Source organism: Drosophila pseudoobscura, chromosome 2, assembly GCF_009870125.1.
Source record: "Drosophila pseudoobscura strain MV-25-SWS-2005 chromosome 2, UCI_Dpse_MV25, whole genome shotgun sequence".
Taxonomy (NCBI): domain Eukaryota; kingdom Metazoa; phylum Arthropoda; class Insecta; order Diptera; family Drosophilidae; genus Drosophila; species Drosophila pseudoobscura.
In genome coordinates, this window is record NC_046679.1 from 22,748,873 (window position 1) to 22,761,831 (window position 12,959).

Sequence of the window (12,959 nt, forward strand, 5' to 3'; positions counted from 1 at the left end):
TTCCCGCCCCCCCGCGCTCACTCATCCATGTGCGTTAACACCTGAGCAGAGCCCTGCAAGACATTTGAGATCTGCTGCTCTATTCTCTCCTTCCCCCACTCTGCAGGCACGTCTGGTGGCCTCTCACACGCCAGTCAAACGTTCCTCGCCTCGAATAGCGTAGCCCTCCTTGTCACTTGCCCCTGCATAGCTGCCTTCGTGCGGCTGTGGCACGTAATGACATGCGGCTGCCAATGCTGTGGACGCGCATTGAGCAGAGAGCATTGCCGGCACCTCCAGTGCCTTGCATAATTTATACAACCACCCAAGCCGCCAAAAAACCGCAAATCTCGCAGCGCTTCGTTGCACACATCGCAGCATCGGTGGCAACAACAGCAGCAGCGAATGCCCCGAGACATGTTGAAGCTTGAGGGACAGCTTAAAGTAGCCATTGTCGGTTGCATGACAACGACATATTGATGGTTATCCGACTTACAGGGAAAGTAACACGTTCACCATAATAAATGGGAGCGAGCTGACTGGCGTTTAAGGGACATTTCATCTCGATTTGCAATGTGCCTTAGAATCCGAATTAGTTTTCAGTTGAATAAATATGGCTTTTAAAATGTATGCATGTTTGTATCTATTATTGTATTGTAAATGAACCACAAACTTGATATATTTTTAGATAATTTGTTCCTAATGGTGATATAAAATAAATATATTGTATGTACAAATGATAGTTTTATTTACATAAATATATGTATGTATATATAAATGTATGTATTATTATAAATAAGTAGGCATAAATACTAAATTGAATGTTTTTATATCTTTAGTATACTTTGGAACAATTTCACCTTACCGAAAACCCTGAAATCTTAACTGAATACCTACTGGAAAATGATATTGGTCAGTTATTTTATGTCTTGAAGAATGAAGGGAAAGCACCTTAATCCCTTACTCCTGCAACTTCAACTCTGCAAACGTTTGTGGCAATCTGTCGCCAAGTTCCTCCTTAAGTTCTTCGGACAGTTCCAATTCATCAGCAATTGCCAGGTACTGGCCATAAGGCAACGATGTCAATGCTGACTCCGATGTTAGCTCAAAGCGTTTGGGAAACTTTATGGATGTTGCCCACTTGGCCAGCTCTAATTCCAGCGTCCAGCATGCAGCCAAATCCTTATAGTATCCCTTTCGTAGGGCGTCAACCTTCTCCAACTCAACCAAGTGCTCCAAGCTTCTCTCGTGGTTGGCGGTAGCATCGATGGCTCGCATTAGGAGAGCACTGGTCAGGAGAGTCCACTTGCTATCGGGCTCGTACTCCAGGAGATCGAAACAGGATTGCAGCTGCGTTTGGAGTTCATCCAACAGCTCTTTGCTGCAGCTGGAGGCAGCATGGGGCGGCACAAAGTAGAAGGCACCATCGCCTGTGGGTAGAGGTAGGAGTTTGATCTCCTGCTCCGACAGCTTCAAGGAGTAGGATCTATCCTTTTGGTAGTCAATCGGTGTCTGGTTTTTCCAGGTGGTTCGCCTGCTGTCCGCAGGCTGCCAGGACTGTAACTGCCATGAGTCTTCATTACTTGAAAGCTCAACCTTCAACTGTTCGAAGTCTGGACAGGGTTTCTTAAATGCTATGACTGCACCAGTCACTCCCATGCGAAAGGCAACGACCTTGGGGGCCTGATCCGCTTGGGCGCCACCGCCCAGCAGCCAGCGCTGATAGAACCAGGCGCTACTGTCGTTGGGATCGGTGAAGGCAGCGGTGAGCACCATCTCCAGCTCCTGCTGCAGCTTCTCCTCGCTCATGGGTCGGTCGCGCTGCTCGTTGGGGTAGAGCGTCGGCAGCAGGAGGCTCCGGTGATGCCAGCTGGAATAGTTTGAAAAGTTAACCTTGATCTTTTCAGTGCAAAAGTCCAGCTCTTGCTCTGCAGGCACGGCCGCCTTGGCGGTCACAAAACGCCGGAAGTCCCAGGTGTGAAAGTTTCGCTCATCGTATTTGAGATACTTGTTGCAGAGCTGCACCTCCCGCTGCCAGTCTGCCTGGGGATTCTGCTCGAGGGTCCAGCAGCGATGATGCCAAGCATTGTATGACTTGGGATTAACCATCAGACACTGTTCTGTGACGTTCAACTCTTGGCCGTACACAGATTGTAGCTTATCTTCCGGTGCAGCAGGTTTTTCCTCCGCCCCTGCTTCCGCCTGGACCTCATCGGACTTGTTGGACTCTGCTTCCGCCTCTGACAGCTGCTTGATTTTCTCCAGCACACACTCGCGACGAATGTTCCACAGCGTGGTCACGTCTGGATTGCGATGCAGGATTTGCACCGTCAGGCCAAGCATTTCGTCATCGAGTTCTCCTGCATCGCGCTTCTTGAGTATCCGTCCCATGGCCGCCCGGTAGGCCCGCACCTTCAGCGCATGTTCCTTCTTCTTGCGCTCCCGCTCCTCCTCAGTGGTGCGCACTTTCACACGGCCATGCATCGTATTTTGTTAATCAATTTTAAATTTCTTTCAAAAAAATTAACAAAAAATTAGTCAGCAGCTGGGATGGGATCAGTGTGACCGTGGACTTAAATATACCGAAACATACCGTCTCATTTCAGAAATATACCGTAAATATACTGACGAATTCTATTTCGTTGATTCTATATGAAGAGGTATATTTTGAAAATAACACGGTATGTTTCGGTATATTTCTGAGGGTCGGTCTCCTTGTTTTAAATTTTATCTAAATTCTTTGTGAAAATTTGTTTTTTGGTAGCACTGCGCGAACAATTGGGTTGACCCCATTGGTCAAGACCCTGATTTTTGGTGTGACTTAAAACCAGAACGCACAGAAACTGTTTAACTGCATTATAGTGCAGCAATTCGCAATCAGTTGCAATCAGTTAGTTGCTTTTTTACGCATCAGAAAGTCTGGAAAGACATGGGAAAGAAAAATAGTAAGAATACTACAAAATGTTATTAAGTAAGTTACATGCTCCATCCTATTTCATTATCTTAGAATATAAGGAGGCTGAGAAGCCTGTGCCCCCTGCAGCACAGCCACAACAACAACAACAAGGTAAGTGAAATGCACTACAAATACCCACACAACGTATGCAAAAAGTCTTCTAGCATCTTCTGTATATGTATGTTGTATGTATATGTATGTATGTATATACATATATGTACATATAAAATGTAACTTGCATTCCTCCGATAAGCTTTGTAAATACATATGTATGTACATACATTCGTATGTATGTATGTGTGTTTAAGGCCGTTGTCAATATCGGGGGAATCACGAAATTCGCCGAGACTCTGATGAAATCAATTTGGTGTGGGCTGACATGTGCACGAAAGATTCCTTTGTTTAGAGGAAAACACTAGATTTTAATATTTTTGTTTTCCACTAAAATTTTGAGCAGCTGCTGCTGCACCGGGTGCTCAGAACAGACCCACTCAAACTCCATCCACAAGCTCCGCCGCTTCTGGGTCCCAACAACAGCAGGGAGGATGGCGAACACAGGACAGTCACCAGCAGCGCTCTCAGGCCGGGCAAGGCTTCCAGCAGCAAGGAGGCGGACAACAGAGAGGACCGCAGCAGCAAGGCGGCGGACAACAGAGAGGACCGCAGCAGCAAGGAGGTGGACAACAGAGAGGACCACCCCAACAGCAGGGCGGCTATCAGCAGCGTCCTCAGGGTCAGCAAGCACAGGGGCAATACCGCGGGCCGCCACAACAACAGGGTGGCTATCAGCAACGTCCTCAGGGTCAGCAAGCACAGGGGCAATACCGTGGTCCGCCTCAACAACAGGGTGGCTATCAGCAGCGTCCTCAGAGTCAGCAGGGACGGGTCCAAGGAGGCGCGGCTCTGCCGCCTCTCCCAGCAGGCACCATGAAGCGTGGAACTTTGGGAAAACCAGGTCAAGTATCTGTCAATTACCTCGACGTTAACTTGGACAAAATGCCAGCTGTGGCCTACCACTACGATGTGAAGATCACGCCAGAGCGTCCTAAGAAGTTTTATCGTCAGGCTTTTGATCAGTACAGAGTTGAACACTTGGGCGGTGCGATTGCCGCATTTGATGGACGTGCATCGGCCTACTCAGCAGTGAAGCTAAAATGCAGCTCCCAGGGCCAAGAAGTGAAAGTAAGTGCTGTTGTGTATTTCGCCGAGCTTGAGGAACCTTTGAAGTAAATATTGCTTTCTTGCCGTCCAGATATTAGATCGCCACGGCCGTACCCTGACTTACACTGTGGAACTCAAGGAGACAGAGGACTTGGAGGTCGATCTGAACTCGCTGAGAAAGTGAGTGAACCGTTATATTGAACCAAATGTGTCGATAGAGAATCGGCATAATGCAATTTTCCATTTTTTCATTTTTGCAGCTATATGAAGAATAAGATATATGACAAGCCCATGAGAGCCTTGCAGTGTCTGGAGGTTGTGTTGGCGGCCCCCTGTCATAACACCGCCATACGCGCCGGTCGCTCGTTCTTCAAAAGGTCAGAGCCCGGAAAAGCCTTTGATCTGAACGACGGCTACGAAGCTCTAGTTGGACTCTATCAAACATTCGTGCTTGGCGATCGTCCGTTTGTTAATGTGGACATATCGCACAAGTCCTTTCCGAAGGCCATGCCGATCATTGAATATATAGAGCAGTATCAGCGCCAGAAAATTGACAAAAGCACAAATCTTGACTACAGGCGTTACGATATCGAATCATTCCTAAAGGGCATGAATATAATATACGATCCGCCTGCCTGTTTGGCCAGTGCCCCTCGCGTCTTCAGAGTCAATGGGCTTACCAAGTTTCCGGCTAGCAGTCTGAAATTTGAGCTGGACGGGAAGCAAACAACAGTTGCAGACTACTTCCGGTCTCGGAAATATAATTTAATGTATCCGAACCTGCTCTGCTTGCATGTTGGGCCGCCGCTGAAAAACATTTATTTGCCTATCGAACTATGTCGCATAGAGGATGGGCAGGCCCTGAATGTGAGTTCAACAAGTTTCTTTCACTGCAAATAATTTCCTGATTTGATTTCCTTACATCGCATTGCAGCGCAAGGATGGAGCTAATCAGGTGGCGGCCATGATTAAGTATGCTGCCACTTCCACCAACGAGAGGAAGGCCAAGATCATCCACTTGCTCGAATATTTCAAACACAACTTAGATCCGACCATCAGCCACTTTGGCATTCGCTTGGAAAACGACTTCATTGTGGTGCATACACGCACCCTCAATGCGCCCCAGGTTGAGTATAAGAATAACAATTTGGCTTCGGTGAGGAACGGTTCGTGGCGCATGGATCGCATGCAATTCTTTGAACCCAAGCCAAAGCCACATAAATGGGCTATACTCCACGGTAAGATTAACTACATGAGTGTGGTCGATTTTCAGGGCATGGTAAGTTGTGCACGGCTGGAAGCAGAATTTCACTCAGATCCTGACTTATTTTCTTTTCAGATAATTCAGCAGAGTCGCACCGTCAATGTGTGCCTGAATCAGAAGGCCGATATACGGAATTACAGGGATGAGCGTGAACTGGATTCTCATTTCCAGGACTTCAAAAAAAATCAATTTGATTTGGTGTTCGTTATTATACCAAATTCCGGGCCCTTTTATGACGTCGTGAAGCAAAAGGCTGAGTTGCAGCATGGAATTCTCACACAATGCATCAAGGAGATCACAGTCCTGCGTAAATGTAACCTGCAGTGTATTGGCAACGTTCTGCTTAAGGTCAATTCCAAGCTAAACGGAATTAATCACAAGCTAAAGGATGACCCACGCTTTCTGTTAAAGAATGCGATGTTCTTGGGTGCTGATGTAACTCATCCATCGCCAGATCAGCGTGAGATCCCCAGTGTGGTGGGGGTTGCCGCCTCCCATGACCCATTCGGGGCTTCATATAACATGCAATATCGCTTGCAACGCTCTGCCTTGGAGGAGATAGAGGACATGGAGTCGGTAACTCTTGAGCACTTGCGTGTCTATCATCAGTTCCGCAAATCCTATCCCGAGCATATTGTCTATTATCGTGATGGCGTGAGCGATGGTCAGTTTCCCAAGATCAAAAATGAAGAGTTGAGAGGAATTTTTGCGGCCTGCAGCAAGGTAAATTGAACTCTTGCCTCCAGAGCCTAATAATTTTCTACCGCTAATCTCCCTTCGTCTCCTTTCAGCTGCGCATTAATCCCAAGATTTGCTGCGTCATCGTAGTTAAGCGGCATCATACACGCTTCTTTCCGAACGGAGCTCCATCGCAATACAACAAGTTTAACAATGTTGATCCGGGAACGGTCGTCGATCGCACCATTGTTCATCCCAATGAGATGCAGTTCTTCATGGTCAGCCATCAGTCGATTCAAGGGACGGCCAAGCCGACGCGTTACAATGTGATTGAGAATACGGGCAACTTGGATATAGACTTACTGCAGCAATTAACATACAATCTTTGTCACATGTTTCCCCGTTGCAACCGCGCAGTGTCTTATCCGGCTCCGGCATATTTGGCACACTTGGCTGCGGCACGTGGACGTGTCTATCTCACTGGGTGCGATATTAATGCTATTATTGTTACGTTTATTTGTTCTGACGATATATATCTTGACTGCTTCTCTTACAGCTGCACCAAGTTCCGCACTCCAAAGGAGGAATACGCAAAGCGGTTGATTGTTCCAGAGTTCATGAAAACGAACCCCATGTATTTCGTGTAGGCAGAACAATAAAACGTTTTTATTGTCAGATAATCTGACTCTATATCATCTATACCTAAATCAAAATTTTTTGATTCCGATGAAAAAGCGAACTTTACCCACTTAACCCCCCTCTAGTTAAACAGGCGAACACATTGAGTTAAGCCGCGGAATATGGTACTGTTTGTTAAAGTTCTATGAATTTTAATAACTGATAAATAAACTTTCAACTTTATTTCGAAGTTAAAATAATATAGAAAAGTATATATTATATACTTTAAATATTATATACCGTAAATGGTAAACAGAACTTAGCATTAGCACGCTGACAGAAGGTGACTGCTGTTGAAACGAAGTATAGATGGCGTTACTGGTTACTCATCGGACGGACTTGTTTTAAAAAATTCTCGGCAATGTAACAGGTAAAACTTTTTTTAATAATTTTTGACAAGGCAAAATAGTGTTTCAACCATTAGCCTGACGGAAAAGAAAATTATTCCTTTTGGGCAGTGTTTATATACGGAACTCTCGAAATGTAAGCAGAAGGACCAATAGGTCGAACGTCTGCAACTGGAATTTTCTATTATTTCGAACTAAAACGGGTGGCAGCAGCATTTAGGGAGCACATTATATCCAACTTTGTCCAAGTCCAAGTCTCCATAAGGCATTCGCTTAAGTTGGATAATAGTGGTTCGATTTATGGAAGTTCAACTGAAACTGTATCCATAAATAATAATTAATATTCTTTGACTTTTTCCGGCGAAAAAGTAAGTTTGTTGGTAAACAGCGATTCTTTCAACCAATTTCGCAGAATGTCCTTGAACCCCAATACATAAAAACATTAAAAAACTAGTGTATACTTTTGAGATGTATCTTTAGTCTTTGAAGATCTTTATCTGCGCCTTGATTCCCGCTACAGATACGATACCAGAATGTTCAAACCAGAAGTCTCAAACGAACTAAAAGAACCAGGTTTTCCATTGTTCTGGCATGGAAAATTTCCTCGGAATTTCAATGTAGTACGTATGTATGTATATTATTTTGAATTGGATATACATATATGTCTGCCCTGATCAGTATGAAAGAAACGTCTATATATAGCTGTAATTTTCGATATCGATTGTGCCCATATTGATATCCAGAACCCATTGTATGCATCTTTCACAATAGGGGTCAGGTGTTTTTGATTGACTAGTGAAATGACTTTACTACCAGAAGATCGATCCTATATAAGCCCCGAAACCAGATTGATTCTACAGTTCAAATCGAACATTCGACCCGAGTCTTTTGAGAATGAATCTTATTTTGGTTTTGGCTTGTCTAGCACTTTATGTGGCCCACACCTCTGGCCAGGTCAACTGCCGTGGACGTCCCGGTAAGTCAAGATCAGTTCAGTTTCGAGCTTATCAACTTACAGGACATTATTTCTATGTTTCTGTAGCGATCCAGGCATGCACTGGCGGCCGGCATGAAGGCCACAACCGAAATAGGTCCTGTCCAGCGAGATTCATGCCCGTAATGTGGTGGTACAACCCACGCGTCAGGGACTGCCAAACGATGAGGTACTTGGGCTGTGGGGGAAACAACAACCGCTACTGCTCTCTCGCCGACTGTCGTCGTCGGTGCATACGCCGCTAGATACCCGCTCCGTTCCATCCTGATGCTGATCCTTTCTTTTGATGAATGCTTTTGATATAAAATAAATAATACACTACTCACGCAAAGTTATTGGGATTATCGTTAGTGATCTGCTCATGTGCGCACCACTGTTTGTAGATGGTCAAACGTGACCATTTATCAGAAAGAACATGCTCCAAAAAATACTTAAAACAACACAACACGAGTATAGCACAAGAAAGCAATGGATTACCCGAGTACCCGTCGCAATTGAAATTTGAAAGCAGAATCTGTTTTGAATGCCTGTCTCTTTACCGCACGAGTGTTTTGAATTCCAGGGAACTCCACAGAGAAATCAAGGGAATAAATCTACTAATTTCCGTTCTCTAAATGATTCATTTACATGAAGTGTTATGCGCTTTTCGCACCAGCAAGATTCATATCCCTTGAAGTCCAATTTTTTTGCATTTGTTGGTTAGTGGATTATAGACGGGTTTTCATTCATTTTTCACTTCCGTTGTCTTTTCTTTCCAGGGACCCTCGCATCTCATTTTGGGGTACCTATAACACAAGAAAGATGCGAAAAGCCTGTACTGTTGTGAAAATTATTACTACTCTTGATTTAACTTACTTTTAATATCCGATGAGCACTACTAGGCAGAATTAGTCCAACTCCAACGCATGTTCTTTAATTCGGACATAGTTGAATTAAAATCCGCTTTTTTGTAACGGAATTAGCACGCTGACACAAGGTGGCTGCTGGCAAGACGAAGCATAGATGGCGCTGCATGCTGTTTTCGTTAGATGCATCGGCCACAACTTCAAATTGTTTTTAATAATTTAAAATCTTTGTTTTTATATTAAACCAATTAAACAATCAACGATTTTTTTAATAACAGTCGACAAACCCATATGTATTTTAACAATCAGTTCGACAATTATTATTATATATTATGTTTATTATTATATTATACAATAAAATTCCCACACGTTCTCTCGCCTGGAAGGTTCAAAATATTTATGAAATACAACCAGTAATTGCAAAGGTCTGTCTTTATTTGTCTGCCCGAACGTAACTACGCTACTGTAATATATACACAGTATCTCAACACGCTCAGTATTTTAGTTCTATAAAAAGGACTTCGAGCACAAATTGCCAACAGTTGAAACACATCGTTTAAGCTAACAGCTTGGACAATGCCGCTTGATCCGCAAATCACCTACGATGATATGCTCAAGGTGTGGAGTGGAGGCGAAAGAGAGAACTATTTCGCACCTCACCTTTCCATTGGGGAGATCATCTTCCGGGAGCTGGAAAGGCATCCGAAGCTCATTGCACAGGTATGCTGTTACGAGGATTCGAATCCCACTATTAACTAAACTAACCTTCCAGATCTCAGCCACTGAGAGGACAGTGATGACTCGGGAGGAGGTGCGTTTCAATGCGATGCGTGTGGCCACCTATATGCGAGGACTTGGCCTAAAGCAATGTGATATTGTGGGCCTCATAGCCAGGAACACCACGCACCTGGTGGCCGTGGCCTACGCCTGCTTTTTCAATGGAATGCCGTTCCACTCCCTGAACATCTCCTACGAGCAGGACACCATTGAGAAGCTGCTTAGCATTACCAGACCCCGTCTGATCTTCTGCGATGGGGATGAGTACGAGAGAGTTCTGGCAGCCACCGAGCACATCAAGCTGGACACCACAATCATAACCATGCGAAACCACCCTTCGGGGTCCCTGCGGATTCAGGATATCCTGACCACACCCATTGAGGATAACTTCCGGCCAGCACGTCTGGAGCAGGGCCCCGACCAGACCTTGGCCATTCTCTGCTCCTCGGGGACCACGGGCGTTCCCAAGGCGGTTACTGCAACCAACAGTCACAATTGCATATTCCCCGGCTTGTAAGTCCATCGGAATGGTTGACTAGCTCACCATTGACTGTCTCCTCTCGCAGCCTCGTCACCACTGATGTTGTTCAGTACACGCACAGCACCGTGGATTGGTTTTCGGGCCTTTCCTCCATAATCAACGCTGGAGTTTTCAGCACTACAAATGTTATTGCTGACAATGATTTTGATCCCGCCTTCATGTGTCGTATGGTCCAGGAATACAAGATCGGGTTGGTCTTTCAATGTCCTTCCCACATGGCAATGCTGGCGAACTGCCCGGAATTCGAAGACGCTGACCTGTCGAGCATAAAGCATTACATTTTTGGTGGCTCCCGGTGCTCCCTGGATGTTCAGAATCGTGTCCGAAGCCGCCTCAAGGGAGATATGATCTTTAGCTATTCCATAACAGAGCTGAATAGCACGGGCACCTTGAACCTTCACTTTGATGAAAAGCCCAACTCAGTAGGTTGTCCAGTCGCTGGCAACAAAATCAAGATAATCGATGAAGAGGGTGTGGCTCAGGGTCCAAATAAAGTGGGTGAAGTGTGTCTCTTCAATGGCCAGCATTGGTCTGGCTACTATGGCAATCCCGAGGAGACGCTTATGATTCGCGACTCTCAAAAGTGGTTTCACACCGGAGATTTGGGCTACGTTGATGAAGATGGCTTCTTGTTTATAGATGATCGCAAAAAGGACATGCTCAAGTACCATAACATAATGTACTATCCCAACGAGATAGAGACAGTTATCTCCCAGATGCCTAACGTTGCCGAGGTCTGTGTATTTGGCATTTGGAATGCAGTCAATGGCGATGAGGCTGCAGCCTCTGTGGTGAAGAGGCACGGAACCAATCTGGTCGCCCAGGACGTTTTGGACTTTGTAAAGGAACATATTGATGCCCAGTATAAACAATTAAATGCTGGAGTCATCATTGTAGATGATCTGAAGCGAAGTGGAAATGGGAAAACCAATCGACGCGCCAACAAGGATCACTTTCTGAATGTTCAGAAGATCAAGTAGCTTAAATCCCTAATCGAGAGAAGGGAGAAACAAAAAAAAACTTAATAATATACCAAGAACCAAGTCCAACACTTTATCCTTTATATATTTGATAATTAATCAACACTAAAACCTATTTTATCGATTAATGAGCTGATTTGACAACTTTGACATTTGACAACTTCATTTTATTGATGAATAGGATGATTAGACAACTTTTCTGCAGAAATAAAAAGGCTGGTGTGTCAGCAGAAAACCGAATTGGAAGAAAAACACGAAATAGTGGTCCGAATAGTGTCCCATCAGACAAACTCTAAAGTGAAGGTAAATATGGAACTTTTCGGAATCGTTTATTGCATTTTTACATTTTTTTCTCTAATTTTTTTCCAAGGAAAACGGTTTAGCTTTTTTTTGTGCAAAATGTCGCTGTCAAAGTTTAAGCGTGAGGATATGGAATTTGTACCCAATGGGAACGTGATGGAACTCCGTCCAATACAGCAACTTCGACGAGCCAAGATTGATGCGGCCGCCCTCAAGGGGGGTCGCAAGCTCCGCAAGGATGAAGAGCCAAGGGCCCAAATGGTCGGCCGCTGGAAGCCCATTGATGACCTGGCCCTGTTGACGGCCATGGATCGGGTGAACAATGTTAAGATCGTGCATCGTGTATGCAAATTCTCGTGCATGTTCTCGCTCAAGGAGGTCCATCAGCGTTGGAAGGCACTGCTCTACTCGCCCATGGATTCGCAGACGGCGATGTCGGCCATCGAGAATCTACACCCGGAGACGGTGGCCACCGTTAGGGCTAATACGGTACTCAGTCCCGAGGAGGAGGAAGTAATCATGAGCATCAAGAGCTCGGAATCCCCCTCACTGGCAAAGTTTCAGGAGCTGATCGATCAGAATGCAGCCATCTTTTTGCGTGAACGAACGGCCCAATATCTGCAAATTTACTGGCGCGAGCTCCGCAAGTATATGCTGCTGCCTGATCAGGTGATTGCGCCGGGCGAGGAGGCGTCCTATCTGCAGAGCTTCTCCGAGGCCGAGGCGGAGGCCTTTCATGTCAATGTCCACGAGCCCATCGACGAGGCCCTGGACGCCGAGCTGGAGCTTCAGAGCCGTCGCAATAGGCGCTCCATTCGGTTGTTGGAGAACGAAATAACTCGTATGTCCGTCCTGGTGGACTGTGGTCGTGGTCCTCGAGAGCTGGACAACAATACGATTGCCTGTTTGTGCGGCCATCGGGTGCGCTTTCTGATGCAACATCCGGAGATCAACTTTGGGCGCGACGGTAACGAAGGCTCCGATTGGAAGGTGGATGTGAACCTGGCCCTGGAGGGTCCGGCCGAGAAGGTGTCACGTCTGCAGGGCACCATTAAGCTGCGCAACGATGGCATCATCTTCATTGCCAATGTGGGCAAGCGGACCATCTTTGTGCAGGGCGAACCCCTGCTTACGAGTCACAAGACACGACTCGACGACAATATGTTGGTGGAGATATGCGGCCTTACCTTTACGTTCATCATTAACCCCAATGCCATCGATGCCGTACGCACGCAGTGCGCCAAGACATCGGAGCCGTTGAAGTAACAGAATCGATACAGGACCTGATCTGAGGCAGAGCCAAGTAAATTTGTTGGTTAATGCGGTGTGGGGGATCTCTCTGCGATATCTCTTAACTTTACTAGAATTTCCGATGATAGAAATAAAGAGGAAGCACTATCGCTACCTATGTTCCATAAATTAAATATATGTAAATTCAAATATTATTTAAATTTAAAAC

The 12,959-nt window shown here is 45.5% G+C and overlaps 5 protein-coding genes across 8 annotated transcripts; 4 read left to right on the forward strand and 1 right to left on the reverse strand.

Annotated features, from left to right (window-relative positions):
- Nucleotides 1–796: 796 nt before the first annotated feature.
- RabGGTa (Rab geranylgeranyltransferase subunit alpha) lies at nt 797–2,573 on the reverse strand. Its single transcript, XM_001359374.4, has one exon. It carries the CDS (start codon nt 2,461–2,463, stop codon nt 940–942), a length of 1,524 nt encoding a protein of 507 aa, XP_001359411.3. The 5' UTR covers nt 2,464–2,573; the 3' UTR covers nt 797–939.
- A 103-nt stretch (nt 2,574–2,676) lies between these two features.
- Nucleotides 2,677–6,745, forward strand: LOC6897628 (protein argonaute-2). Of its 2 annotated transcripts, XM_033376860.1 has the most exons (10): nt 2,677–2,924; nt 2,987–3,046; nt 3,393–3,575; nt 3,609–4,117; nt 4,188–4,276; nt 4,357–4,963; nt 5,031–5,375; nt 5,436–6,083; nt 6,152–6,522; nt 6,595–6,745. In XM_033376860.1, exons 1-10 carry the CDS (start codon nt 2,909–2,911, stop codon nt 6,683–6,685), a joined length of 2,919 nt encoding a protein of 972 aa, XP_033232751.1. In that variant the 5' UTR covers nt 2,677–2,908; the 3' UTR covers nt 6,686–6,745. The 2 variants fall into 2 exon arrangements, with proteins under 2 accessions (XP_033232751.1, XP_002137771.2); XM_002137735.3 differs by having other exon boundaries at nt 3,393–4,117.
- Nucleotides 6,746–7,103: 358 nt separating this feature from the next.
- On the forward strand, nt 7,104–8,382 carry LOC6897629 (male accessory gland serine protease inhibitor-like). 3 transcript variants are annotated; one of them, XR_004468485.1, is made up of 4 exons: nt 7,104–7,431; nt 7,584–7,683; nt 7,742–8,039; nt 8,106–8,382. XR_004468485.1 is itself a non-coding variant. In XM_033376882.1 (2 exons), the coding sequence occupies exons 1-2, from the start codon at nt 7,958–7,960 to the stop codon at nt 8,300–8,302; spliced, it is 279 nt and encodes a 92-aa protein (XP_033232773.1). In that variant the 5' UTR covers nt 7,729–7,957; the 3' UTR covers nt 8,303–8,382. The 3 variants fall into 3 exon arrangements, 1 of the variants encoding a protein (XP_033232773.1); XR_004468484.1 differs by lacking the exon at nt 7,104–7,431 and having other exon boundaries at nt 7,484–7,683; XM_033376882.1 differs by lacking the exons at nt 7,104–7,431; nt 7,584–7,683 and having other exon boundaries at nt 7,729–8,039.
- A 1,052-nt stretch (nt 8,383–9,434) lies between these two features.
- LOC6897630 (luciferin 4-monooxygenase-like) lies at nt 9,435–11,436 on the forward strand. Its single transcript, XM_002137737.3, has 3 exons — nt 9,435–9,622; nt 9,675–10,192; nt 10,246–11,436. The coding sequence occupies exons 1-3, from the start codon at nt 9,479–9,481 to the stop codon at nt 11,198–11,200; spliced, it is 1,617 nt and encodes a 538-aa protein (XP_002137773.2). The 5' UTR covers nt 9,435–9,478; the 3' UTR covers nt 11,201–11,436.
- On the forward strand, nt 11,375–12,924 carry LOC6897631 (microspherule protein 1-like). Its single transcript, XM_002137738.3, has 2 exons — nt 11,375–11,503; nt 11,571–12,924. The coding sequence occupies exon 2, from the start codon at nt 11,600–11,602 to the stop codon at nt 12,764–12,766; it is 1,167 nt and encodes a 388-aa protein (XP_002137774.2). The 5' UTR covers nt 11,375–11,503; nt 11,571–11,599; the 3' UTR covers nt 12,767–12,924.
- Nucleotides 12,925–12,959: the final 35 nt, after the last annotated feature.

Bases quoted from the DNA above. Each gene is read 5' to 3' on its own strand.
- RabGGTa (XM_001359374.4), bottom strand. From the start codon at position 2,463: ATGCATGGCCGTGTGAAAGTGCGCACCACTGAGGAGGAGCGGGAGCGC.
- LOC6897628 (XM_002137735.3), top strand. The intron at 4,277-4,356 runs GTGAGTGAACCG...TCATTTTTGCAG, and splicing joins GATCTGAACTCGCTGAGAAA to CTATATGAAGAATAAGATAT. The intron at 5,376-5,435 runs GTAAGTTGTGCA...TTTTCTTTTCAG, and splicing joins TGGTCGATTTTCAGGGCATG to ATAATTCAGCAGAGTCGCAC.
- LOC6897629 (XM_033376882.1), top strand. From the start codon at position 7,958: ATGAATCTTATTTTGGTTTTGGCTTGTCTAGCACTTTATGTGGCCCAC. The intron at 8,040-8,105 runs GTAAGTCAAGAT...ATGTTTCTGTAG, and splicing joins CAACTGCCGTGGACGTCCCG to CGATCCAGGCATGCACTGGC.
- LOC6897630 (XM_002137737.3), top strand. From the start codon at position 9,479: ATGCCGCTTGATCCGCAAATCACCTACGATGATATGCTCAAGGTGTGG. The intron at 9,623-9,674 runs GTATGCTGTTAC...CTAACCTTCCAG, and splicing joins ATCCGAAGCTCATTGCACAG to ATCTCAGCCACTGAGAGGAC. The intron at 10,193-10,245 runs GTAAGTCCATCG...CTCCTCTCGCAG, and splicing joins AATTGCATATTCCCCGGCTT to CCTCGTCACCACTGATGTTG.
- LOC6897631 (XM_002137738.3), top strand. From the start codon at position 11,600: ATGTCGCTGTCAAAGTTTAAGCGTGAGGATATGGAATTTGTACCCAAT.